General features: G+C 47.5%; 1 protein-coding gene across 4 annotated transcripts in view; it reads left to right on the top strand.

Moving 5' to 3' along the window:
• Nucleotides 1–5626: 5626 nt before the first annotated feature.
• The window catches only part of LHX9 (LIM homeobox 9), a 31697-nt gene continuing 11094 nt past the window's right edge, over nucleotides 5627–26229 (top strand). For 2 of the 4 annotated variants that reach the window (XM_060232356.1, XM_060232354.1), the window contains exons 1-3: nucleotides 5627–5850; nucleotides 8828–9030; nucleotides 12629–12996. In XM_060232356.1, the coding sequence (XP_060088339.1) occupies nucleotides 5677–5850; nucleotides 8828–9030; nucleotides 12629–12996 (745 nt within the window). In that variant the 5' untranslated portion in view covers nucleotides 5627–5676. Of the gene's footprint in view, nucleotides 5851–8827; nucleotides 9031–12625; nucleotides 12997–26229 lie in introns of all 4 variants that reach the window. The other 2 variants (XM_060232355.1, XM_060232353.1) reach the window with 1 other exon arrangement.

Here is a 26229-nt window from a genome sequence, read left to right as displayed (position 1 = left end):
GAAAGGGAAACGAAAATTAAGCCGTCTGGTATTTCTTGCCGCATTTTCGCAGCGCATCAGTTTCTCCGCCCAGACCCACCGCTCACAGACCCCGGGGGTACTTTACCAAGCCTTCCTCTGAGCCGGCTCCTCTGCCCCTCTAGGCCTTCAGACACGGGTAGTCCTTCTAGCTGCCCAAAGGAGAAACGGAGAAGTTTGGTAGAAAGGCTGAAGATCAACCTTCATGTTCTCAATAAACTCGTCAGAAAACATCAGAATGTCCATTTCCAGTGTAGGAGAAGACGGGGCAAATGATGCGTTGACCGTTCTACTTCCGACTCTGTTTCATTTACTTCTCAGTCAACTGGCCTAGAATTTGCCTGGGCTTGCTTATGAACTTTTCGAATGAAATCTAGGAGGGCTTCTTAGGAAAGGTGGTTTCCAGTGGGAGAGAAGCCGCTTAGGCAAGAAGGCCCAAGCAAGGTCTGGTTGGTCAGATGAGTAGAAATGGATGGAGGATACAAAGCGAAGGTGCGCCCATTGCTGTTCCTTATTCCTTATCATACCCATCGCAAGAGCTCAGGGGGGGTATGTGGCCTGCCCGACTTCTGATTGTCCCATCCTCCCTGTCCAAAAGAAGTCCTTTTTTAGACCTGAAGGAGCCCCTGGACTCTTGGGAGCACTTCATTCATGACCAGTGTACCCCTCAAGAGCAGGCCCAGGGTGCCAGGCTAATGATTTCTCTTCCCCCTTCTCTCCCTTTATCGAAAGACCTGGTCAAGTCCAGAACGTTCCGAAACTCCCTCGACTGCAGCAGGCCAGCCTGAACAGCACGTGCCGCCGGGACCTCCGAGCACCTCGTCTCCTCCTGGCCTGCCCTCCCGAAAGCTCCTGCGGGAAAGTCTCTCCCAAAGAGCAGGCTGCCCTCCGTTTCTGCCTGACTGGCGGGCCAAAAAGGGAAAGAAAGAGTGGCCTTCAGGCCAGGCCAGCGGGACGGGGATCTTCTGCTTTAGGTTCTGGCCGATTTCCGGGTGAGAAGAGGAAGCTCTCTCTCTCTCTGTCTGTCTTGGGGAAGGAGAAGCCCAGATCCTTCCCAGAATGCTCACTTCAGCATCAGCGGGAAGAGGAGCTGTAGGGAAGGAAAAAAACGACTTGTGTCACTTTGGTCGGTTTGGAAGAGGAAGGGAAACCGGCTCAAGTAATAAACTACACTGCTGTTGCGCAACGTGGCTTCGATTCCTGTTCTGTTAAATTAGTTCCCTCTGGTAAGAACATAAGAACATATGAGAAGCCATGTCGGATCAAGCCAATGGCCCATCCAGTCCAACACTCTGTCACACAGTGGCTAACCCCCCCCCCCAGGTGCCATCAGGAGGTCCAACAGTGGGGCCAGGTCACTAGAAGCCCTCCCACTGTGCCCCCCCCCCAAAGCACCAAGAATACAGAGCATCACTGCCCCAGACAGAGTTCCAACAATATGCTGTGGCTAATAGCCACTGATGGACCTCTGCTCCATATGTTTATCCAATTCCCTCTTGAAGCCATCTACGTATCTCCTGTGGCAGTGAATTCCATGTGTTAATCACTCTCTTCATCCCCTCTTCCCCACCCAGTGAAACCCTCTCCTGCTCACACCAGCGGATTGCAGTGGGCTCACCCACAGAATCCTGGCCTCTCTTCTCCCTCCAACTCAAGAAACTGGCCAGCTTTCTCGATCCAGTTCCATTGATGCCAAGTTTTGCCAAAGCGGGGAAGGCAAGGGAACATATGAATTGGCTTTCAAGCGCAAGGGAGGACTGGCTCTGGATATGTAGAGAGAAGGAGATAGGCGGGGCCTCGAGGCGGAGCTTAGCCTTGCTGGTCTTTTCCACAGGCCTAGCCAGATGCCCCTAGAACCTGGCCAGCAGGACCTGAAAGCGGTCTGGCTTCCCTCGAAGCCATTTCTTTTCTTTTTGTTCTTAATCAAATGTATGCAAAGCTGTCCTGCCTCTGGAGAGCGCGGCTTTCCCGGGGACAGACAACCTTCTCCCATCACCTGCGTTTCCCACTCCCATTACAATCCATTCAAAGGATTTTTTGGGGGGGGGGGACGCACACGGCTGCCTTTCGCTCTAATGAAGTCCACAAAGCTACTTAGAAGAAGAAGAAAACTGCAGATTTATACCCCTCCTTCTCTCCGAATCAGAGATTCAGAGTGGACTACAATCTCCTGTATCTTCTCCCCCCATAACAGACACCCTGTGAGGTGAGTGGGGCTGAGAGGGCTCTCACAGCAGCTGCCCTTTCAAGGACAACCTCTGCCACAGTCATGGCTGACCCAAGGCCATTCCAGCAGGTGCAAGTGGAGGAGTGAGGAATCAAACCCGGTTCTCCCAAGTAACAGACCATGCACTTAACCACTACACCAAACCTTTGTGGCGCAGTGGTTAAGAGCGGTGGACTGGAGAATCGGGTTTGATTCCCTTCTCCTCCACATGAAGCCAGCTGGGTGACCGTGGGCCAGTCACAGTTCTCTCAGAACTCTCTCAGCCCCACAGACCTCCTAGGGTGTCGTGGGGAGAGAAAGGGAAAGGCCACTGAAGCCGCTTTGAGACTCCTGAAGGCAGAGAACATAAAACATGTAAAAAGTATAAAAACATAATACTCTTCGTCTGCCAACAATAAAATGCCCAAGAGCCCGACCCAATGGTTCCTGCTTCTGCCCCGTGGCAACATCACCGGCACCTTTCCTCTTTCTTTCCGAGCAAAATCCAAACAACTCACCGCCCATCTCCGACAAATAGAACCCTTCTGCAAAGCACCAAACTCCCACACTTCTCTCCGGTTTCTCCACCCGGCCAGTTAAGAGGCCAGGAGACTTGCAGTCCCATCTACTCCCGCCTCCGTCCCAAGCAAACGGGCCGCCTTCGGTAGGCAGGCAGCCGACCATCACCCCTTCTGTTCCCCACCAAGAGGAGAGAGATCCCCGCTGCCTCTTCTTCGCAAGCTGGGTCTGTTGCCGCCTCCCGCGCGGGGCCTTGGCTGGCTCAGAGTCCCGGCAGAAGAGACTAGCTAGCCTGCCCTGCCCTGCCGAAGCTGCTTGGTCAAGGAAAGGTATTGGGTCCACCCCCCCCCCCCCACACGGTTCCATCCGGTGGCGGGTTTGGGTTCCCGGTTCTACTCGCGATTGCTCTTGTAACGAGGTGACTTGGAGTAAATAGACAGCCCTGCTGTGCTTGGCTCTAGGATGCCAGCAGAAAGAGAAGAGGTTGTTTTTGTTTTGTTTTGTAAAGTTTATTTCACTTAATTGGCTTCCGTGTGAAACTATGTGCTGGGGGGGGGGGGTTAAATTTCTTGTTCTGGCTGGGACTTACTTGGAACCCTTCCCCTGCCCCCAGTGGCTTTTTTTTAATTATGCAAAATGTGACTTTCCTCTTCCAGCCAGTTCTTTAGCATGAAAGTGTGTGTGGAGCGGTGGGGGGTGGGGGGTGGGTGGGAGGTGGTAGAGTGAGGGTTAAGGGAGCGGTTTCACGAATCCCACTGAGCTCTGGGGTAGGGAGGGATTTCTAAAGGGAACAAAAGAAGTGTCAGTACCGGCCTTTTAGCGAGGGTCAGGAAACAGAAGTGGGGACGGGGAGGTCTGTAATGTGAAAGGTAAACAGGGAGAAGAAAAATACATTAAAGAGGGGCTGTTCAATTGTGAGGACATAAAGCCCAATAGAATTCAAAAGAATGAAAGAATCAGTATTTGTCACTGAACGAGGCGAACCGGCTGGTGGGAGTCGCAGGTTTTCGAATGGCACGGAAATCTCTGTCCTTGCCTGGACACAAAAGCGCTGTGCAACTCGAAAGCTCACTACTCAGCCGCTTTTGCCCAATGAAAGAGATCCTCTGAATCACGTGAGGCCTGCTTTGTAAAGAGAGAAATAATGAGGTCCACGATGAATTCCATCTCTGGCCAAACCTCAAGCTCCAAAACAAGTTCGACAGCTGAAATTAAACTTTCTTTCTTTCTTTCTTTCTTTCTTTCTTTCTTTCTTTCTTTCTTTCTTTCTTTCTTTCTTTCTTTCTTTCTTTCTTTCTTTCTTTCTTTCTTTCTTTCTTTCTTTCTTTCTTTCTTTCTCTCTCTCTCTTTCACTAGTAACAATAGGATATTTTCTGCCCTATTAATCTTAGAAACTCTGGAAGTGAACTACAGTAATTCCACACCGGAGTCCTTGAACTGTAAGGCCCAGGAAAGAAAGATTCTTTCGAGACTTTCTTAGCCGAGGCAAACGCTGCGTGAGGGGAAATGAAGAGCTCCTCGCTGTCCAAAAGAATGCAAGTACTTGGGGGGTTTGTCTGAGTAAACTAACCACAACACACTCACCGCGCAGCGTTTTCCGAGATAACTTGACATTGTCTCCATCATAACTTTCCATTCCCTGACCATGAACGTTGTGCTTTTTACTTAAAGCAAGTAACACTGAGAACGCGTGGCTAACTTCCGAGGGGAGCCGTCTTGCCACATGTGGCCTAAGATCCGGCAAAGTGACCCTGGAGAGCGGGTCGATATCAAACAGCCCCTTCTGCCGGGTTCCGTCCAGCCCCTGCAAGTCACCCGTGTTTAGGGACCGCAAACGCCACTGCGGCCACGGACCTGCGGGGATTTCAGCCTCCTCAGCTGACTGGATGGTGCCCCGAACTGGGACAAATATCTTCCCGGTCTGATCATCAGCTTCCCTCGCCGGCCAATTTCATTCAAACAAATTCCTTTGGATTTCTTCCCTCCTCTTCCCATTGTTAAAAGCGATGAACTTGAGGAGTGAGCGCCGGGCAGGGCTTTCGGAAGGGGAGGAGGGAGGGGGTGTGTGCTGGGGGGGGGGCTGGTAGGGTAGGACTCCAGGCTGGGCCCGCAGGCCGGTCGCCTCAAGGCAGCGGCGAGGCTCTCTCCCTTTCCCTGGTGGGTGGAGGGGGGTGTCTCGAACTCTCCCCCCTCCCAGGGATATTTGTCACTGCTTGCCCATCGCCGTGGGGGCTGAGAGGAGTTTGACAGCTCTTTGTTGTCTGTGGAAGGGAAGGAAGGGAAGGGAAGGGGGGGGGCACCGGTGGCAGCTCCTGGGCGCGCGGACTCCTCCCCCTGAATTACCCCAAATGGGTTGGCTTTCGTTTCCAACAAATTGGACGGAGCTCCGACAAGCTTCACTCCCAAATCCAACCTAGAGGCAACTGGGAACTTTTCAAGCAACCGGGGATCGCTGCGATTGCTATTATTGGCGTGGTGGTGGCTGTTTTTTTTTAAAGCCCCTTCCTCACCGCCCCCCCCCTCTTGCAATACCGCTTGGCTTTTCTTTGTATCCCTCCCGAAGAAGAAGAAGAAGAAGAAGTCGACGGAGGACTGGGTTGCCTTTGGCCCGACCGGAGTCTGCCGTTCCGTTTGGCGGCTCTTTCCCTCTTCTTCTCTCTCTCTCCCCCTCTTTGCCTCTTTCCCCTCTCCCTCTCCCCCCTCGTTCAGGAAGCCGCAGAGCCCAGCCCGGGCGGACCCTTGAGCTGCAGCGGCGCTCCCCCCCCCCCCGGGCCCGTCCGGGTCTGCTCCGGGGCCCCCGCCCTCGCTTCCCCTTCTTCGGCCAGGCGCCGGATCCCTGAGCTCCAGGCGGGGGGGAGCCCCCACCCGCCCCCCGCCCCCAGTCCGCCGGGCGCTTCGGATGCTGTGACTCAAGAAGACTCTGGGGCCTGTATATGGAAATAGTGGGGTGCCGAGCCGAAGGAAACGCGTGTCCCTTCCGTCCCCCAGCCATGCTTTTCCACGGCATCTCCGGCGGCCACATCCAAGGGATCATGGAGGAGATGGAGAGGCGCTCCAAGACCGAGTCGCGGCTAGCCAAAGCCGGGCAGATGAACGGACGCGAAGCGGTAAGCCCGGGCCGGGCTGGAGTGTGTGTGTGTGTGTGGGGGGGGTGTGACTGGCCGCGAGCGGAGGCGGGGGGAGGGAAGGGGAAACTGCACGCAACTCCCCACGAGTTTCATTTAGTCGTTTCCTTTTTTGGGGGGATCCATCTTGTCCCACTCCAAGACTATTCCCATCTTTTAAAAACAAACAACCAAACCAAAAGAAAAACAAAACTTTCCCAGCAAGATCGGTAGAACGTTCACTCGAAAACATGCCTCGCTGAATTCAGCGGGATTTTCTCCCAGCGAAGTGTGTGTAGACTAGAGGATGCAGCCGAGCTTGTCATTATTATTTGTTGTTGTTGTCGTCGTTCAGATTTGACCAAAACAAAGAGCAGGATCCAGCCACTTCGAAGCGCTTCTAAATTAAGCGTTGTTGTTTGTTTGGAAGAGGGTCACGTTGAATTCAGTGAAACCTACTCCCAAGTAAACATGCTTAATATCGAGTTACAACCCATTCACCCACCCCCGTTTCCTAGCACATAGCTGAAGTCAGTGGGACTATAAATTGGTTAAGAGTGACCGGATTATCCCTGCGATGTTTTAAAATTCTCCCTCCAAAACACACTCGCCCGATTCTAATAAAACATGTCTACTTGGATGTAAGCTTATTGACACTTAGCTTGAATAACATTTCTGACTGGAGCGGGGGGCGGGAGGGAGAGGAGAGTCTGCTTAGCTGACTCTCCAGTAGGGCGGCAATCCCCAAATAATTACCAGGGTATAAATCCTAGGAAGTCAACCTGACAAACTTCCAAGGAAATCTAATAGAATGGCCGGGAACTTGGAAAGAATCGAGCAAGACTGGCTTTAGGGGAAAGAATCCTCTCCGGAGATGCATTGGCCTTCTTTTACCCGTTTGGTCGTCCTTTACTGATTACAACGCATCTGCATCCCAGAACCAGGAAAAGGTAGCAATAGCTTCAGCCGGCTTATTTCCGCATAAGCATCTTTCCTAAAGAGGGATTTTTTTTTAAAAAAAAGTTCAAATTGCTATCTACTACTAAGGAAAAAGCTCCCTTAAAAAAAAAAAAAGGAACAAAGCATTAATTGAGGGGAGGGGGTGGTTTGGATGCAGATAATTCATTCCAGCCCTGTCCTTTTAAAATATTCCCCTCTCCAGAACTTTATACACTAGATTTGCAAATGCTAACCACAACGCGAGGTCGGAAAAATCGTTTTTGAGAAAAACAGTAAAGGACAGAATTCAAGAGTAGGGGAAATAAACATGCAATGCAACAATTTTATCTTTTTCTGCACTGCTCGGAGAATGGTTCCAACACCTCCGGATTTGAAGTGGAATCATATTTAGTATTCTTTCGGTACAGAGACACAGAGAACCGTGCGGTCCCTTTCAGATGGGTTAATTCCGAAAGAAAGAAAGAAGTCCCCCCCTCCCTTTAATTCCCAGAACTTCCGATGGGCGCCCCCAACCAACGCAAGTCCCCAGAAAAGGCCTGGAGAAAGTTCAGCTTCACCTTTTTGAACTGGCGTCTCTCCTTCCTTCACCGCCCAGCGGAGACCAAATTCATTAGCGAGGGAATTCGCCGGACCAGCAAACTTGCGGCGGCCGGGAGCGGGAGCGGAAGCCCCAGAGAAAGAAGAAAAACAGCCCCCTGGTTTGTGTCTGGCTACTGGAAGTTTATGATTTCGTATCTTTAAAAAAAAACCCCAAAAACAAAGCAAGGCGTTTACAGGCGCTTTCAAACACAGGTAGTTTTCTCTCCTCTTCCACCTCTCTAGATTTTCAAAAGACAAACTTTTTTTTTTTTTTTAAAGTCAGTTCGACTTTTAAGAGGCCGTTGTGGACCTGGAAGGGGGGAGGGAAGCTTTCCCTCCTTCCTTGTTAATGGAATTTCAGATGCAAAATCCAGGCGACAGGGAGCTTTAAAGGCCGCGATATTTTTTTTAAAGGGCAGCGAAAGGACGTTTTAAGTTACCCAGACTCCACAAAAGTAACACTTCCCTCCCTTTTAAGAACCCGACAGGGCACATTCGCAGTTTGGCCCAAATCAGGGACGCCGCAGGGCCCTCCGGTAACAATGAACCGTCAGCGTCCTCGGATCGGCTGCGTTGTGTTCAGTGCTTCGAGTTTCCTCGGCAGTAAATCTCCGCGAGTCCCGAGGAGCTCCCTGCCCAGTTCAGTGTGCTGCAGCCCGGATAGGCCGGTCCTGTTTCCGCTGAGGATGTTGTTCTGAAAAGGTCCTCCGATTGGGTCACCGAAGTCCATTGCTCTGCAGAAGGAAGGAAGATGCTCTCAGGCTTGCGGGGACGCCGGCGGCTCCCTGCTGGAAAGCCCTTTTTCCTGGCCGCCAAGTAGAGGGAAATCCGCGAGGTTCCTGTTGAACGTTTAGAAGCTGATCCGGACGGGCCTCTTGCACGCAGCAGACGCCCTGCGATCCCTTTGGGTCCCTCGCCGACGTTTGCGTTTGGAAAAGAAGCCTCTTCGCTCGCCTCGAGTTTGAGAATGTTTCGGCCCAGAGCAGGAAACTGACACGTGTTGGGAATCTCTCTTTGCGAATGAGTCCAAAAAAAAGAGACGAGCCTTGAGAGGAAACTTCCCTTCCCCTACATTTCAGAGTCGACAGAAAAGCTAAAGTGTGGGTCGCTTTCATTGAGTCTTTCACAACAAAACTCTCTCACCAACTTCGTTTCGTCCATCGGTGGCCGCTGCAATAAGGTCTCCAAAGCTTGAGGGGTGGTGGTGGGGGGGGAGAAGCTCAGGAGTCGGTGCCAGGAAAGACCCGCGCGGAGAAAGTTCCCTGCGACCCCCTAAGAGGGTGGCTGTCTTTGAGAGCCTCCCATGCCTGGACGCCTTCCAGCCCCCCTGCTCTGCATTGTCTGCCTTGCACATGTGCTTGTTTTGATATTTGTGGGAGGCTGTGTGTGTGTGTGTGTGTTTTCCCCCTTTCCTGATCTCCCCTTCCCCATTGGTTTTCAGAACATGCCCCCCCTGAGCCCGGAGAAGCCTGCCTTGTGCGCTGGGTGTGGAGGCAAGATCTCCGACAGATATTACCTGCTGGCTGTGGACAAGCAGTGGCACCTCCGGTGTCTTAAGTGCTGTGAATGTAAACTGGCTTTGGAGTCAGAACTCACGTGCTTCGCCAAGGACGGCAGCATTTACTGCAAGGAGGACTATTACAGGTACAGCACCCCTGGAGGGGGGAGGGGATCCTGGTTCTCTTGGAGGGAGGGGGCGGCGGGAAGAAGTCCTCTTTGCCAAGCGGAAAGCATCCCCTGGGTAGTTTCTGGGTAGGGGCTGATTCATACGTGCTTGTCATCACTTGACCTCTTGACCAGGTCATACAGGCGCCTACATCAAGGTAATCACTCTACGCACTGATGATCCGCCAGGATCGGGTAGAGAGGCCAGAAATGCAGCGACCAGCGGGGCTCTAGCCACGGCCTGGTCTTGCAAAGCCCTCGTGCTCCGCCCTGAGATCCGCAGCAGAACAGCATCGCGTAAATGTGAGACACCATCAACCTGGGGCTGTTTGCAGGCTAATCCTTCCGTGAATGGAAAACCAGTAGGATTTGCACGTATGAACCAGCCAAGGGTGCATCATGGCAGATGGGCTCAAAGGCAATGGAAAACGCATCTACATTCAGCTGCCGGTCCAGCGCACATCAAGCAAGGGTAGAGAAAGCACGTCCCTTGTGCACGTGTGAACTGCTCGTTGTGGTTGAGGTAGCACCGAACCCCCCCGTCTGGGGCTTTAGCAGGCCCCTGGGCTCGTCCTTTGATCCTGTAGCCAGACAGGCCCATGTGAACCTGTGCGGACTGGCAGCCGAAGGTGGAGACGGCTCACAGAGAAAAGTTTGGCAGCTTACAGGAAAGTTGGGGTTGTCAGTCAGGCTTCAGCTGGCAGGGCTGGGCTCCCACCTGCAGATCGGCCTCGGAATTGTGAACCAGGCCGCAGAAGGCGGTGGCGGCACTTCGAAAGCCCTCCTTTTAGAGAGGCTGGAAAGTATATGGGGCAAAGGGAATGACTTGCCTCCCGCAGGGCCGGCTGAGGTTCGGTAGCCCGCGGGGGAGGGGGAGGGGGTTGGCTAAAAGGCGTGTAGTCACTCCCAGCGTCTCTTGGCCACTCCACCGCAGGTAGAAAACCCTGGATCTCCTGAGCAACCATCACCTGCCGCTGCTCTTACATCCTTCCAAGGATCTCGGGACTCTGCATCTTTTCTGGGCCGTGCGTTCCTCTGGGCTCACTAGAGAGCTCCCTACTGCCGAGGAGGCGGTGTGTCTCGGATCGCAGCCCCAGCCACTCGTTTCCTCCGAGGAAACGGCGGGTGCCACTTCCGGACTGAAGGAACTCTCTTAGGCCTGCAGCAGCAGCAGCCTGGTGTAGTACAAAAGCCCCCCCCCCTCCCCCAGCAGCCGGAGCCTTTCTCTTGAACCAGATCGGGCCCTCCCGCTGGGCAGCCTCGCTGCGCTCCCTCGTTAGCGCTGAGCCGCCAGCAGACAAGCCTCGTTTTTGTTTTCTCATTAAAAAGACGCATTCGGGTTTCGCCAGCCTTTCAGACACAGTTCAGAGCCATTAAAAAAGAAAGAAAAAAAAAAACCGGACCGTCCCACGCCTCCTTGGAACAATTTCCCATTGATTGCCAGGGAAAGGGCCTTCCCAGCAAGAGGGGACAGAGCCGCAGTCTTAGACCCCCACCCCAACCAATCCTGTTGGGGTTTTTTTACTCACAAGTAAACCCCACCAAGCGCAACGGGGCGCAATCCCAAGACGTTGTGCCGTCGGCGTTCCCTCTAGTCCACTGCACTCGTTAAGGTGCCTATAAGGTGTCCAAAAACTCTTGTTTGGGGGCAGGGGGGGTTGTTTTGTGCTATTTTTTTAAAAAAAATGTTTTCCACCCTTCTCCTTTGTTTCTTTCCTTCATCCCCCTCTCTCTTTTCTTTTTAATCACTTCTGGACATTTACTTTTGGCCAGCGAGGGAGAGTTCACGCAATGAACAAAAATGAAACAAAGTTGATTCTCAGGTTTCTCACAAGAACAGCATAGATCGTGGGGTTGCGTCTCATTGCTTTAGATCCTGTGGGCACAGAGTTATCTCCCATTCTCTCCCCCTCCCCCCCCCCCCCACAGATGCAGAAGGGTTAGTCTGCCTGGAAGTACTAAAAGCAAGAGTTCAGCAGCACCTTCGTGGACGGGCATGAGCTGCTCACTTCTTCAGATACAGTGACTCACGAAAGCTCATCCCCGGCCACGAAGCTGGTTAGTCTAAGGTGCAGATGGACTCTTGCTCTTTTCTACTCCTCCCGCCCCTCCCAGAGGCAGCATGACCAGCACGAATGCCGGGAAGACTACCGGATGTCACTTCCAGGTAAAAGGCTCACAGGCCAGTGACGTGCTAAGCTCCTTGGTGCTTTGCTTCTTCCACCCTTGCATTATGTGCACTGACTGGGAAGTTCCGAGGTTTGCCGTCGAAAAGCGAAAAGCCCGGGGTTCCAAGTCCTGCCCAAAGTCCAGCAGGAAGAAACGGGTCGCATGGAAGGTTTAGGCCGGCAGTGAAAGTTCATCCCGGATTCGATTGCTTGGCAATGAAGGCTAGAGACCTTCGCCATGAGCTCCCACCATCTCTTTTCAGGGCTTTGTCTGCCGATGGTTTTCAGTTCTACCTAGTCGGTCAGCCGAAGAAGAGCGCCTCTGAGCATGTACGAAGTCGCTCTAGGCGCTGGGGACAGGCAGGGATTTATTTGCAGCTTAAACCGGGAAACCTCTCCCTGTTCTCTGAGTCATTCAGCACACCAGAGGCGAGAATTCTGCGAGAACCCCTTTCTCTCTAGCCAGAGAACGGGTTGGTTCTGCACCCGGTCTGTATCCTCTGTCCTCCGGTCTTCTGCAAATTTACTCAGAAGTAGCTTTTGCTGAGTTCAATAGGTTGGACAGCGCTGCAGCCGTTGTTGATTAACTAGTTACTCGAGTTTTAACGTATTTTTAAGTTGCCCCCTCGATTAACCGGATCACTTTTTTAAAAAGAGCCTATTGTGATACAAGGAGACAGCATGTACAAAAGACGAATGCTCTCCCCCCCTCCCTATAATTCTTGTTTATACACTTCCAATTTTATGAAGATTTCAACCACTTAAGGGCATAAGATTACTAAGGTTTCCTCAATCGGGAGAGAGGTGACTGGTACATCTGAAAGGGCATCTGTATATTGGGCATGAGCATGAGGCATGGAACAGAAGTGAAGGGGACAGTCTATTTTGGCTATTTGGGGCACGCAGGACCTGTGATTTCAAAGGAAGTGTTGAGCAGGTGCTTTCCCAAAGGGACACTTTGCATGGTGCCCACTGCATTCAGCTTGCAAGATATTTAAGCGCAGGCCATTTTGGCCAGGTGAGGAAAATGACCCCATCTTTCTTTTCCCTCCTTCAGTTGAACTAGGGCTCCTGCAGTCCTGTTTTCTCTAGGGTCTCTCCCCCTCCCCCCCACGTTATGAAGTTAAGATGGCTTTAGCGTGAGGTGCGTTTGGAGACCATCCATGCAAGCCACTCCTTTGTGCCGCAATCCTCACGTGCACTTTCCCCATAACTTTGCAGTCTTCTTTCTTGATGCCTAACTGACGCAGAGTCCATCCAGACGACCGTTTCCCCACACACCGGTACCTAGCGGGTGGTAGAAGTCCTAAGTGTGACCAGCCTGTCACGGGATGGGTGGTGGTGGGAGGGTTCTGCGCCTTCGGAGGTCCCCCGGCGGCGGTAACGAGGTGTCCTTTTCCCTCCAGAAGGTTCTCCGTGCAGAGGTGTGCCCGCTGCCACCTGGGCATCTCGGCCTCGGAGATGGTGATGCGGGCCCGGGACTCGGTCTACCATCTCAGCTGCTTCACCTGCACCACGTGCAACAAGACGCTGACGACGGGCGACCACTTCGGCATGAAGGACAACGTGGTCTATTGCCGGGCGCACTTCGAGAGCCTCCTGCAGGGCACCGATCCCGCCGCCTACCCGCCCCCGCAGCTGAGCTACACCGAGCTGGCGGCCAAGGGCGGCGGCCTGGCGCTGCCTTACTTCAACGGCACCGGCACCGTCCAGAAAGGCCGGCCCAGGAAGAGGAAAAGCCCCGCCCTCGGCGTCGACCTGGTCACTTACAACTCAGGTGAGCGAGCGGTGGTCCGGCTGGCAGGGCGCCCCATCGGGGCCCTCAGTAGCTGGCTGTCCTGCGGGGGGGGGCGGGGGGGGGCTTCAACACCTTTCCAGCACTCTCACGCATAAGTCCCTTCAGAATAGCCCGTGGGCCTTGGGAAGGAAATTCACTGGAGGCCCGTAGACACCTCTTCCTGGTAGGCGGATTGTGGAACCATCCTTTCCCTGTGATTTCCACGCGAGCAAGTTTTGTGATCCGCCTCGCAGAGGGTAAAGGTGCTTGCGGTCATAAGAGTGAAGGCACCGAGCTCCTGTGCAGAAGTCTACAAACCCCTCCTCCCCCTCCGCGGGATTCTCCCCAGACTGCCCGTCGGGTTGAGGCTCAAGGCCTCCTGGAGATCTCCTAGCAGAATCCTCATTCCAACCTGTGACGTTCGGATCAACAGAATCCGAACCACATTTACTCGGAAGTGGCAATCCGAGAGAGTTCGCTGAGGCTTATTGCTGTGCTTTAGCAGGATCGCAGCCTGAGCCAAATAGGAGAAATTACTCATTTCTCCCACTAGAAGACTGCGGAGGATGTTAATTGGGCCGAGGCCAATTAATTATAACGATTCTCTTCCAAAGAAGCATTAATAATATATTATTACTAGAAGGAGGGTGAGAAAAGAGACCACAGAAGCCTCTTCACGGGTAGAATGATCTTGCCTGTCTAGTCCGAGCGGCACTCCAGTGGCGCGGGCTCTTTCGGACCTATCTTCGCTTTCCGCCCCCCCCCTCCCCGGAACCGGCCCCCCTCAATGGGAAGCGAATATGTGGCTGACACCAACAGAGCTGCCAGGCGACTATGCAGAGGCCTCAGCCGCCGCCCTTGCGGACTTGCATTTACCCGTGAAATTGCCCTCTAACAAGAGGTCCCGGAGCATGAAATTTGCAGTTTGCAATAACAGAGCCGGTCCGATTTCCCCCCTCTCTCCTTAGCTTGACAAACTTAGCCGCGCAATTAGTTTGGAGAGGGTGTGTGTGTGTGTGTGTCTTTTGATGTCCGCGAAGGGCAACTGCGGCGGGTGACTTGTGGGTCCGGCGGGATCTAACCCATTGGCTGGGAATAGGAATGGCCCGCTTTCGCCTTCGGTTCCTTCATGTTCCCATTAGAATTTGAGCAGGAGGGCACCCTCCAAGTATTCGGGCTGTATGTCCCAAAGGCCTACAGAAAGTCTGATGGGAGTTTGGGGGCTATAAGGTGTTTTCCCCGATGGATCAATCCCGAACCAAGGGGTGTGATGAGCCGACACATCACCACGCGCAGTCACGCTGCTGCACCCAGGCTGGAAGTGCGGGGGCTTCTGGGGCTTCCTTCCCCCAGAGCGCTCATGTGGGCTTCAAGGGCGTGAAGTGCCCAGTAGCAGGAAAACCTTCCTCCTCTAGGACAAGCAGAGGTGTGCCCCCCCCCCCCGCATTGCGTTAAACTGTGCCTGGGCTGGGCGGCCCCCAAAAGGCAACGCAGCCCGGCTCCAGCTTCCAGGCTCCCTCCGGCTCGCGCTTTGGTCAGCTGGGGCACACAAAACCTCCAGGCAAGTTGCTGCCCTCTGATGCGACTAGGGGACCGGAGGGGGGCCAAGGGAACAAGCCCAGCAGTAATTGTTCCTTGTTAATTGGAGATGACATTGGCATCTCCGGCCGCTGAGCCGCTTCCAAGGCCGGCCAGCAGCAGCCAAGGGCGGGCGGAGAGCGCAGAGGCGCCTCTCCTCGGCAAGGGGGCTGCGCTGGATCGCAGGGCCGAGAGGGGAAGGCTGAGCGGCGAAGGTCCCACTGTCATGGGCGGGGCCAGGGATTCGCTGCCCCTCCCGGCCTTTATTTCTAGAAGAAGAAGAGAGGAAAAATGTGTCGATCTATCTTATTTATTCTTGGCACCTTATTTAAAGGTTTAGAATTCTTACAATCATTTTTTTCCTTTTTGCTTCAGTGTGGCTCCGTTTTTAGGAACAAAACACTCCACTATGGAGACAGTTATAAAATCCCAGCAGGGGACTTAGGTTTTGAGAAGAAAAAAAACCTTGGGGTGAGTTTTGTAAAGTCAAGCTGCTCTGGAAAACAGAGGAGAAAGCAAAGGGGCAGAAAAGTTCAAACTTGAGGGCTTGTTCTAGGTTAGAAAAGTTCTTCAGTCTCTTTTGCAAAATTAGCTCCCTTATAGTTCAGTGGGGCTTGGACAGGAGACCTTTCCAGTATCCACAATTCCCTAAAAGATTTTTTTATAAACCCTATCAGCCTTATCTGGTGAAAGAAGGCACTTCCTATGCTCATTTTACTAAATCTGTTTAAACCTTCAAAATCTAATGTTGCAGGAATAGCCAAAATCTCCCAAATTAATCCAATTACTGAACAATTAATTTTGGAGCAGACCCATGATTTCCAATGCAATGCAGCTTCATTGTTATTAAAAGGGTGACATCTTTTAAAAATATTACACTGGTTTTAAACTGGTTTTATTGCCAAGTTAAATGCATGTAGAACTATAACTACATTTTCTTTAAATGGCAGAATTGCAGTAGAATCCTAAATCCACATACTTTGATTGTACTGTGAAACTGTACATCTTTCCCCATGGGAATTTAAACAGGCTTACCATAGGCTGAATTGTGCCAAGAATAAATGAGGTATCTGCATTTTTGAGGGTATAAGAATGGGTGGATATTCCAACCACACTAAAGTAAATTAGGCAGTCTGGAAAGATATTTAGTATCTGGCAGCCATGTAATTTAAAAATTCTCTGGATGAGAATTTATTATTGATCATTGTTTACTGGGAAGCAAAAATCCCCAAATAACAGAACTCAACTGTGTAATTCTGCTTTCAGTTCTGCTGTTATTTTCTATAAGAGCAGGACCACAGCCTAGGTAACAGGAATTTTCCAGGCAACAACCTACTTCATCTGATGTTAAGGTGCTGCCTAGAAAAAATTCAACCCAAAGAAACCAAGAAATCATTTTGTGATCTTCACAATGCCACTGTAAACAGCTGCTGACTTTTCCACAGCTGCACTAACACAAATATGCTGGCTAAAATGCACATTACACTGTTTGCTTCATTACCCAAATTATCAAATGCACGCAAACAGTGAAACAGGTTCCCAAATCATATTAATGGCATGTGTGACAGTAAACCATCAATTGTTTTAAATGTGTGGTGGGTTTTGATCTATTCCGAAACAGGGGAAGCCTATATGCATTTACTCAGAAGTAAGTCCCTACTGATTCAACAGAATTTATGCCCCAGGAATGCAACCTTCCTAGTAAGATTGCAGCTATAGATAACCATCCCATAAAGCTTATTTGGAAATAAGTCTTATAGTGTAGAGCAAAGTAGGGCATTTCTGAGTAAATGCGCATTGGGTTGACCTGGCATTTGGAACTAGGAGCTGATTGCATCATTCAGGGGACATGCAGTACACTTCTCTGCTTGATGGCATCTCTTCAGAATGCTCTGGGGGCTTGGCCTTCCCATGTCAAAGTCTTCTTGCATGAGGAATATGTCAGGCAGAAGGGAACATTTAAGAAAGGAGCATAGTAACCACAGATCAGTTTCACCAAGTGAGGCTTAAACTGGGGGCAGCCTGAGCAAAGAGGAAATACCCTGCCAGTTGAGGGCATAAGGCATTTTTTAGATTAGTCTTTAATATTTTTACATCTATGCTACTGTTTGCTTTAGCAAATTGTTTTCATACTGTTGTTCCCCGCCTTAGATCTTGAGATGCTTGGGAGAAAGGTGGGCATATAAATGTTTTAAATAAACAAGCGAATTGGTATTTGCATTTTCTACTCTAATTTTTGAGTAAAACCCTGACATTGGCTGGAATGTATGTTCCACTTATGCAACAATAACACATAGAATAGACATATTATGAACACAGAGGCATTTTTACTAACTAGCCCTTTTAGTGCACCCTTCTCGTTCGCGAAGTCAAGCCGAGAGAGAGAGAGAGAGAGAGAGAGAGAGAGAGAGAGAGAGAGAGAGAGAGAGAGAGAGAGAGAGAGAGGAAGCAAGTACAACTGAGTTAAAGTATATTTGCATGGGATCACGCATGTAGACTGCTCCAAGGTATCCATTTAGAACAAAAATCAAGTAAACTCTGATATATTTACTTTTTTTAGCATAATTGTTAAAGAGACTATATAACAATGCCCTTAAGGCAAAAATACTGAGACACTTACTTGGAAATATGTTGAATTCCATTTACTTCAAAGTAAACCTACACAGGATCAGAGGTGTAAACTCATTTATTCAGATCTGAGGCACTAGGTTTGACTTTTTTAACAAGATTTGGAATTGTGTCAAAAGACTATGGTCTCTGGTGCTTTTAAAGACTTGTGTAGAAGAAATAATTTTGACTGATCTGTTTTCCTCCCCATAGTCCTGCAGTGGGGAGGGGAATGCATACAGTGGCATTTTCTCTTTTGTTTGGCAACACAGCACAAATCTGCTTATTTTAAGAGAAGATGCACTGAGCTTTTTGCATGGTGACTGAGTCACATTCAGTAGGGGTAGTCAATCCAAAGCACCCAATATAGCTGAAATATTGTGAGGCACAGCAGCCTGGGTTTTTAAAAAGCCTCACTGCATGGAATGTCTGTGGCAATTGACCTCTGCGCTCCCCACCCATCCTTCTTTGGGGTGGGAGCTACATTTCATTCTGGGCTCAAACAGGAGCTGTAACATTTTCCACCAGTAGTGTGTCTCCAAATCCTTTCCTCTGAAATTCTAACTCCCAACATGTTGGAACTGTCAAATGAATGTAGCAGTGACCTCTGGTGGCATCTGAAGGGAGAAATCCTTCTTAGACAGAAAGGAAGACAGGGCAGAGAAGACTGGGGGAGCGAGTTTTTACATTTTGAGCTGGCTGTTACTGATGTGTTGGCCTTAAATATGTGAAACAACAAAAGATGGCAGCTTTTAGGAAGCCAGTTTCCACCCATTTGCCAAGCCTCCTTCTGAAGCATTAGTAATTCAAAACAAACACAGAAATAACTATGTTTGACTTCTTGTAGAAAATTTGGGTTTATGTCAAAACTCTGTGGGCTCTTGTCCATTCAAACACTTGCCTAGAAGAAAGATTATTTTAGAAAAAATATTCGCCTGATGTGTTATGTTCCTGTTAGCATAGTGGTGGGGGAAGCTGAAAACAGTGGAGTTTTCCTTTCTATGCAGCCTTCTCAAAGGCTGCAAACATAGCACCCCTAATAGGAACACAGCATAAAACTGAGTATGGTGGGGAGCAGTCCTGCCTATTGAAGCCTCCTGCTCCCAACTGTAAGCCCCCCTCAAGTCCATTGCAAAAATTCCCAGGCAGCTCCTTTTCCTTTACATAAACTCCAGTCCACCCTTCCTTTCCAAAGTCCAAAGACTTTGGTTTGATTGGAAGTAAATCTGGATTCTGAAGTATCTGGAAACCATATAAGCAAAGCCAGCTCTTCTGTGTCAGTAGATCCATTTCTTAGGATGACAACTAAATGACAGCTCGAATGTGGGATCTTAATTTTTTTTTCTTTAAAGAGAAGATTAAGTTTGGGTCAGAGGCACTTATCAGAGCAATTGAAAAGACACTGGGCCCATTTATGTTAGGGCTGTTCCTTATGTCTTTGAGGAGGGCATATATTCTTGAATCCTAAGTTTCTGCGTTTTCTTGATTGATTTGTCAGTAAATTCTATCTGGCCCTTTATTTTCACATTCAAAGAAATTTCTGCATTTTGCTCTCCCCTAATGTAAACATATATTAGAAAATATATAGCTTCAGTTTTTCAAAATGATTTTTTTCTCCTTTTGATTCATAGCTCACAACTTGTATATGTATACTATATGCAATTAACATGAGAGAGGTTCAAGTTTTCTCATGTATGAAGAGTTGGGCATGAAAAACAAACTAAATAGCATTTGTGTGAACAGGGCTTTTTTGGTAGAAAAAGCCCAGCAGGAATTAATCTGCATATTAGGCCACACCCCCTGACACAAAGCCAACCAGAACTGTGTTCCTGCTTTTTTTTTTTTTTTAAAGCCCTGTTTGTGAATAAGTTCTATTGGAATCACAGGGGCTTTCTGCTAGTAAACATGTAGCAGCAAGCTTTACAGGTGAAGTCTAGGACTCACAAATTCGTTTGATTCACTTATTAGTTTTCTCACTAAAATAGATTCTTAAAGCACTTTGCAACATAAAATGTAAATCTAGATTCTATTTCAAACAACAAAACCTGCTAAGGTTACAATCCCATGCACATTCATTGGAGAAGTCAGTGAAATTTATTTTCAAGAAGGGATAAATAAAGTTGCAGTCGCAGTGTTAAATAGCCCCTGTTAATAACCAGAAAAGGCTGTTATATATAGGAATATTATTATCTAGTGGCAGAAAGCAAGGAAATGGGATGATTCATATCGTGGGACAAGGAGTTCTTGGAGTTGATGACACCATGACAAAAGCCAAATATTATGTCCCAGCTATAGTCTCTGAGAAATAGAGCACTAAACAAGACCCTGGCCCATTTCTCTGCTTATTTGAGGGGGCTTGGGATGAAGATCCTATATCCTGAGAAAACATGTGTGTTAGGCTGCAGATTCCAAAGTAATTTTTAAATTAGACATTTCTCTATTTGCAGTTTTAGTTTTATATTATTTCTTCTGTATATAAGCTTATAAGAAAAAAATTCTGACTGGCATCCAGTTGGCCATAGTTAGAACATCAAACGATTTCAATCCTTGATACAATCTAGAATGGCAAGTCTTTGGGTGTGATGCTTTTACTCATGATCCATTGTTTTCTTTAAATGGCACCTAGACCTTTGAGCAATTTTTTTAGGCCAACTGAATCAGTTTTTGTTAAAAAGGACATCAAGTTTAACCAGATGCATGATGACAGAATACAGATAATGGCCCAATAAAACTCTGCTGAAATAGGATGATGGTCATTATGAAATGTACACTCTAAAAGCTCAATCTACTGTTATTTTGACAACTATGGAAATTATCCATATTTTTTTTCTTTCAAAAATGGAATACAATGTTGATTTTAATAAACACAGCATAACAATCAAGTGGAAACATGGAACGCCTATATAAAGTTCCATGCAAGATTCCTACTTAGGAAAGCACCTTCAGCTTATAGTCACTCTGTGATTCAGAGTAAGGTCTGAGATGAATTAAAGACATGCTGAATGGAGGCTATCTTAAATTGCTCCCTGGGCGCCTGCCTCCCTTATGCGGACTGTTTCAGTGCAGATAATTGGTGATGGGGTTGCCAGCTTTTCAATCAGCTCCCATAAATGCATAGGTGATATTATTTATCTCCATGCTATGAAAAGCTTCATCTGAATTAAAGTACTGTTAAAGGCAAAAGAATAGACCAAAGTTGGCAATCCTAAGGAAAAGGCGGTGTTTGCAAGGGCAGAGAGCCCAAATGTTCAGAGGGAGGGTCTGTTTATACAGGTCTTAAAGCCTGCTTCACTTGGGTTGGATTTACTGGACATTTGGGAAGTTAATGTTAGCAGCATCTGTGATGCAGTGAGAATCAGCAGGAGGAAAATAAATCCTAAACATAAATATGTCCTCTGGCATATTATTTTATTATGCATTTTACATGTGTATTTACCTTGAAAATCTTTGTGGCAAAATATTGCTCAGGGCTAGGAAAACACCACAGAGGTAAATGCCTGCAAGTGTTGATCCAAAGTCAAGGCAATTTCCTTTCCTAGACAATAACTGCATACTATTTGCTTAGATATAACTTTGTAGCTGAACCCTAAGAAAAGGCATGGTAGCTAAACACTGCAATGTATTGTTAGCATTTCAGCTGTAGATCTCTTTTCATTTTGAGGCTACAAAATGATATTTCTTCTCATCAGCTTCAGAGAATGCTGAAGTAATTTCCTTTTCCTTAAGCCTTGAAGAGCCCCGTGACATTTTTATTCACTATCAATGGACTGTTATTTATTAATTATATAGATCTTCAAGTAAATGAAATGTTTTAAGTTTGGAGAAATAAATATTTACTGACGTTTTACAAAGGGGGAATTGAGGCTGAAAAGTGGTTATGCCTATCCACAAGCTAAAAGGAGTCTGCCTAGCATATCGCCCGTTAAGCCAAAGGGTTACCAGTCACATATTGTGGTCTGCTAGGAACTTAACCCCTTCCCTTTTCTAATTTCCAAGCAGAATAAAAACAAGACCTTTACTGAGCTTCTAGCAGATTACCACAATATGCATATCTGTACTGAATACAACAGAGCAGGGGTGGCCAAACTTGCTTAACATAAGAGCCACATAGAATAAACATCAAGTGTCTGAGAGCTGTAAGACATGAATGTGAGATGTTTGAGGGAGGGAGGGAGGAAGAAAGGAAAATATGTGGGAGAGGAGGAAAGAAAGCAACTTTAACTTTAAATGCATTCTCCAAGCCCCTGTTCAAGGGTCTGGATTTGAATCCGTTTTCTGCATCTAAATCCAAATATATTTACTCACTAGACCAAAATGATGAGAAGGCTATACATGAGCATTCCTGAAGTACCATTTTTGGTACCTAAGTGAATTTCAGAGGGTGATACAGTCCAGTGGCAGTATCTGAGAAATGGGCTCTGGTAACTGGAACCCAAAGCTTGTTCCTGTAAACAGCACTCTTAAGTGGCCTTTGTGGAAGTCACTGTGGTTGCTTCTAGATGATGGGATTTTTTTTCTTTGCTAAAACACCAGCCTGATACAGTCTTAATTGTATATGTGATGAATTGCCATAAAAAGGCATAGCTAAACTGGAGAAACGTCACCAACCCCCCACCCCCTTTTCAACTCACCATCCTGTAAAGAGCACTCTAATCTGGCACTGCTGTACAGGAGGGGAAAAGCCACTGTGTCTTTAACTAATACTACTGCTGTTGAGGGGACTCCATCTGCCCCATCTTTCCCCCATAGGAGTTTCCATGCCATTGCTGACATTGCTCTGAAAAGCAAGGTGTCCATGTGAGTGTTCATGAGCTACACACAGTACATGTTTTAGTAAAGATGTGAAGTTGACAGTGATCTTTTGGATGGGGTGCTGTCCCTGATAATTTGATCCAAATTGGATGAAAGATGTTGTAGTTAGAAATATGTTGTAGCTATAAATGTTTGTCACTGAAATAAGTGGAAAAAAGAATGGTTATAGCAATAAAAATGAACATATTTAATATAAATGTAATACACAGTGTTTGAGACAAACATTAATTTGAAAACAAATAAAATAAGCAAAACAAAAAGAATTATCGCTGCACTTATGACTGAAGGTCCAAAATTAGCTAAAACCAAGCAATAAAAAAGAGATGTCATCCAAGGAGAAATTCAATAGTTGAGGGGGGGCATACTTTGGACTCTCAGAAATACATGCATGAGTGTATGGTATCAATAATGGAGAAGAAAGCCAGTATGGAAGTACCCACTTCAACCTTAGTAATCCCAATTGATCAAGGGACCTCACTGCAAATAATGCAAGTAACATTTCACTTGACAGGACCGGATCCTCTCATAGATGACATCAGAGAGTTAATGTGTTTCCCTGCATATTCATCTCAACCTCTAATATACTGAAAGGAGCACCTGTGAACAAGCACAGTGGCCTTTAATATTTGTTTTATAAAGGGCCACAATTCAGAATTGCTTGCATCTGGTGAGGCACCCTCTGGCTATCATGTGGGATGATGCAGGAAAAGTCCCTTCAGCAGATACTCCCCATGGTTTAAAAAACAACAACGTCATGCATATTTGGGTTCCTTTCATTTATTATCATTCACTTATGAGCTTTCCCAGCCAGTGTTCTGCAGCAGTTGTATAGGTTAAATGTTAACGATTTATACAGAAAAGTAGCTTGCCTCTTCAACATCTCAGAAAGCTCAGGATCTTCATCTTTTTGTTCATTTATTTTAATTAATGTCTCATGAACCACTTGCTGGTGCTTTGAGGGACTATAAGAATCAGATAACTTATATTTGTTGATTTGCCTTTCACAGAGCAGTAGAAAGAACACTGTTTAGAGATCTTCATTTTCTTTTTTTATGGGAGTGGGAGGGTAAATGCAGATGTGAGATGCGTTACCTCTTTTTTTAATATATAAACTGTAAAATCTCAGTCTCCATGGGCTGATGTAATGTTCAGTGTGTAATGTATGCTTTTCCATCATTTTCTCTGGGGTGGGGATTGGCTAAGCTTCCTGAATAAATCTAGCCAACTGTTGGGAAGTAGTCCAAGGTGTCTCTCTGTGTGGAAATCAGATAATGCTTACACACTCACACACATGCTTTAAATGCAGGCTAATTAAATTCCTTTAAAACTGTTCATTTACATTTCTTTTAATTTGTATCAGTTGCTTTGTGACCTAAGCAGTGTTATTGAAGTCTCTTCCCGTTTCCCAAAGGGTTGAGCTGGCTTTGCTAAACAGATCCTGAAAAGTGATCACATTTTTTCAGGCTTAATAGTTAAAACAAATCTACTTACACCCGCAGTCTTAAGCACATTGCACAGCATCCCCATAGCGTATCCACTTATTCCCACATAATAGGATCAAGGTGTTAGAAGACTTGTTATTTCTCTTGGTACCTGGCTCACTTCAGCTGTGCAAGTACAGCTGCAGTGTCAGTGGCACAAAAAACACATGAGGAAATGGTTTGCAATATATTCCTCTCCCCCCAAAGACACAGTCCTGTGATGGATTCTTTCAAATGTCAGTGACACAGTAAGTTTGCACAGAATGGAAAGCTGCTGTGGATTTCAATTCAATCCCTCTAAGGGCTGGTTCAGCTCCTCCACAGGACACAGCCATGGTCTTCACCCTCTCAAGACCCAGGAGCTGCCTTTAACCTCTGAATTGAAAGCATGTGACAGGAAGTAACATGACATCAGTCATGTGGCAGGAAGAAGAGCCATGCTTTTGATAAAAATAAATAATCTCCACCACCCAACTTGTTCTCTTGCTGTTCCTTTCAGCTTGCTTGCTAAGGGACGAAGGAACTGTGGCACTCTTGCTCCCTGAGCATGAATATTAGTAGCAAAAAAAAAAAGTCGCTGGAAGGGGGCTTATGACGTAGCAAGTGATATGCAGGACTCCCTGAGGTATGGAAGCAACTTCATGATTGGCTTCTGCCCTCACCCCATATGTAATGTGTGACATGAGGCCCCCAGGCATGTATGTACTTGTTGGTCTTACCCACCAGTGGGTGAAGCCTTCACATATATGTATGCTGTCCACATCACACATTATGGTTTCATGAGTGGTAGTTGTGAGGGAGCAAAATGAACTACAGGCCCAATACCTTACACCTGGAAGGCTTACAACCTTGCAACATAGTCTCTAGAACATCAATGCTGAGGTCCTATGTGAGCTGATACTAAATTGTTTACCAATTTAATTCCATTCTAGAATCTTCTATGCAAAGCAAACATTTTTCATTTTGCCTGATAGGTGTAGGGCAGGTCTGCAGAACTTCAAGCTGAATGCAGCCCATCTGTATTCAAGAAGTCCAATTCAAGAAGTATCTGGGGACTTTGGGGGTGGAGCTGGGAGACACTGGGGGTGGAATCAGGAGCAAGGGTGTGACAAGCATGATTGAACTCCAAAGGGAGTTCTGGTCATCACATTTAATGGGACCGCACACCTTTTAAATGCCTGCCCTCCATTGGAAATAATGACGCATAGGGGCACCTTCTTTTGGAGCTTATAGAATTGGACCCCCTGGTTGATTTTTTTTTTAAATTGGGGGGTATTGTGGGGAGAGGCACTGAATGCTATTCCAAAAATCTGGTGCCTTTACCTCAAAACACCCCCCCCCCCACAAGCCCCGCGGATCAATTCTCCATTATTTCCTATGGGAATAAGTCTCCCTAGGGAATCATGGAGTGCCCAGCAGACATTCCCTCCCCTCCCCCCGCTTTCTGATGACCCTGAAGTGGGGGGAGGGCCTCCAAACTGGGGGATCCCCTGCCCCCACCTGGGGATTGGCAACCCTAGTCTTGAAGTCCCAAACAGGAAGTGAATAGGAAATATCTCATGAAATAACCCCCCCCACACACACACATATATGACTACCACATATTACATGTGAACTAATACAGTATTGTGCTAGTAATATGTGAAGGTCTCTTAGCCATGGAGCTCAATCTTAGAATTCAGGGATTGGCTGAAGACATTTGAAAGGAAAGTATAGCTTTTATTGTTTATTTATAGGCTAGGACTATGGTTTTTATGGCCACTCCAGGTACAAACAAGGATCTGAAACATAGAAACAAGGATTCCTGCCCCATCCATGTGATAAAAACAAGCTGTGAGGCAGTGAAGGGGAAATGTGATGGATGCAGAAAAGGTTAAGTACCCTCTCTGTGATCTGCTGAAAACCACTCCTTCCAAATGGTACTTTGCAGAGAAGTGACTTTCAGGTTTCAGAAGGCCTATCCACAGTTGGCTGATTTTTAGTTAGTGAAGTTTTAAAAATATGATGAGCAAGGTTTTAAACAATTTATTGGGAACACACAGCAAAGTTCTTCTTTTCCCTCAGGGAAGAGCCTTGTCTTAAAAATAATGCTGAAGGAGTGAAACCTGGCAGGCTTACTCTCAAAGCCCTGGCGCCCTTCACAGATGTGGAACCATGGGACACAATACATGTTTAAAGCCGGAAGAGATCATTATGATCCCTTTTGCATTTCAGTTTAAAAAACACTTCTCTTCCTCCATCCCCAGTTTATTTATTTTCCACAAAGCTCTAATGCTGAAAGAGGTGGTAGAATTCTGGACTGCGCGACTTCAGGGCACAGGTGTCGTGTACGTATATGTTTGCAATATTTCTGAATGTTCCCCCATATTAAAGAAAAACACCTTCCTGCATGTGAAAAGCAAACTGAGTAGGGATTATGTCCCCCCCCCCCACAATGTACTAGTTTTTAATATACAAAGAGCTTTAACAAAAAGAATAAGAAGATGAACATTTAGAAAGGTAATCACCTGCAGAATCAAAAATCTAGGATTCTGCCACCTAATGTGTAGTTTAGATCTTCAGTACTACTAACTTTTCTAGAAAATATTCACAGTGGGTAATATGTATCCCATGATGCCAGCCATGCTATTACACAGCCCTGGCAAACTTCCAACTATGTGGGGAAAGTTTCTACCCTTTTCTATCATTTTAAAAATGGCACAGGGAAATATCAGATAAATCACACCTCCAGCCAACTCCTTGTTGTCTTGTGTGG

The sequence above is a fragment of the Heteronotia binoei genome, chromosome 2 (assembly GCF_032191835.1).
Source record: "Heteronotia binoei isolate CCM8104 ecotype False Entrance Well chromosome 2, APGP_CSIRO_Hbin_v1, whole genome shotgun sequence".
In the NCBI taxonomy this organism is placed as follows: domain Eukaryota; kingdom Metazoa; phylum Chordata; class Lepidosauria; order Squamata; family Gekkonidae; genus Heteronotia; species Heteronotia binoei.
The sequence above is the reverse complement of the archived record's forward strand: the minus strand, read 5'-3'. Positions and strand labels throughout refer to the sequence as shown.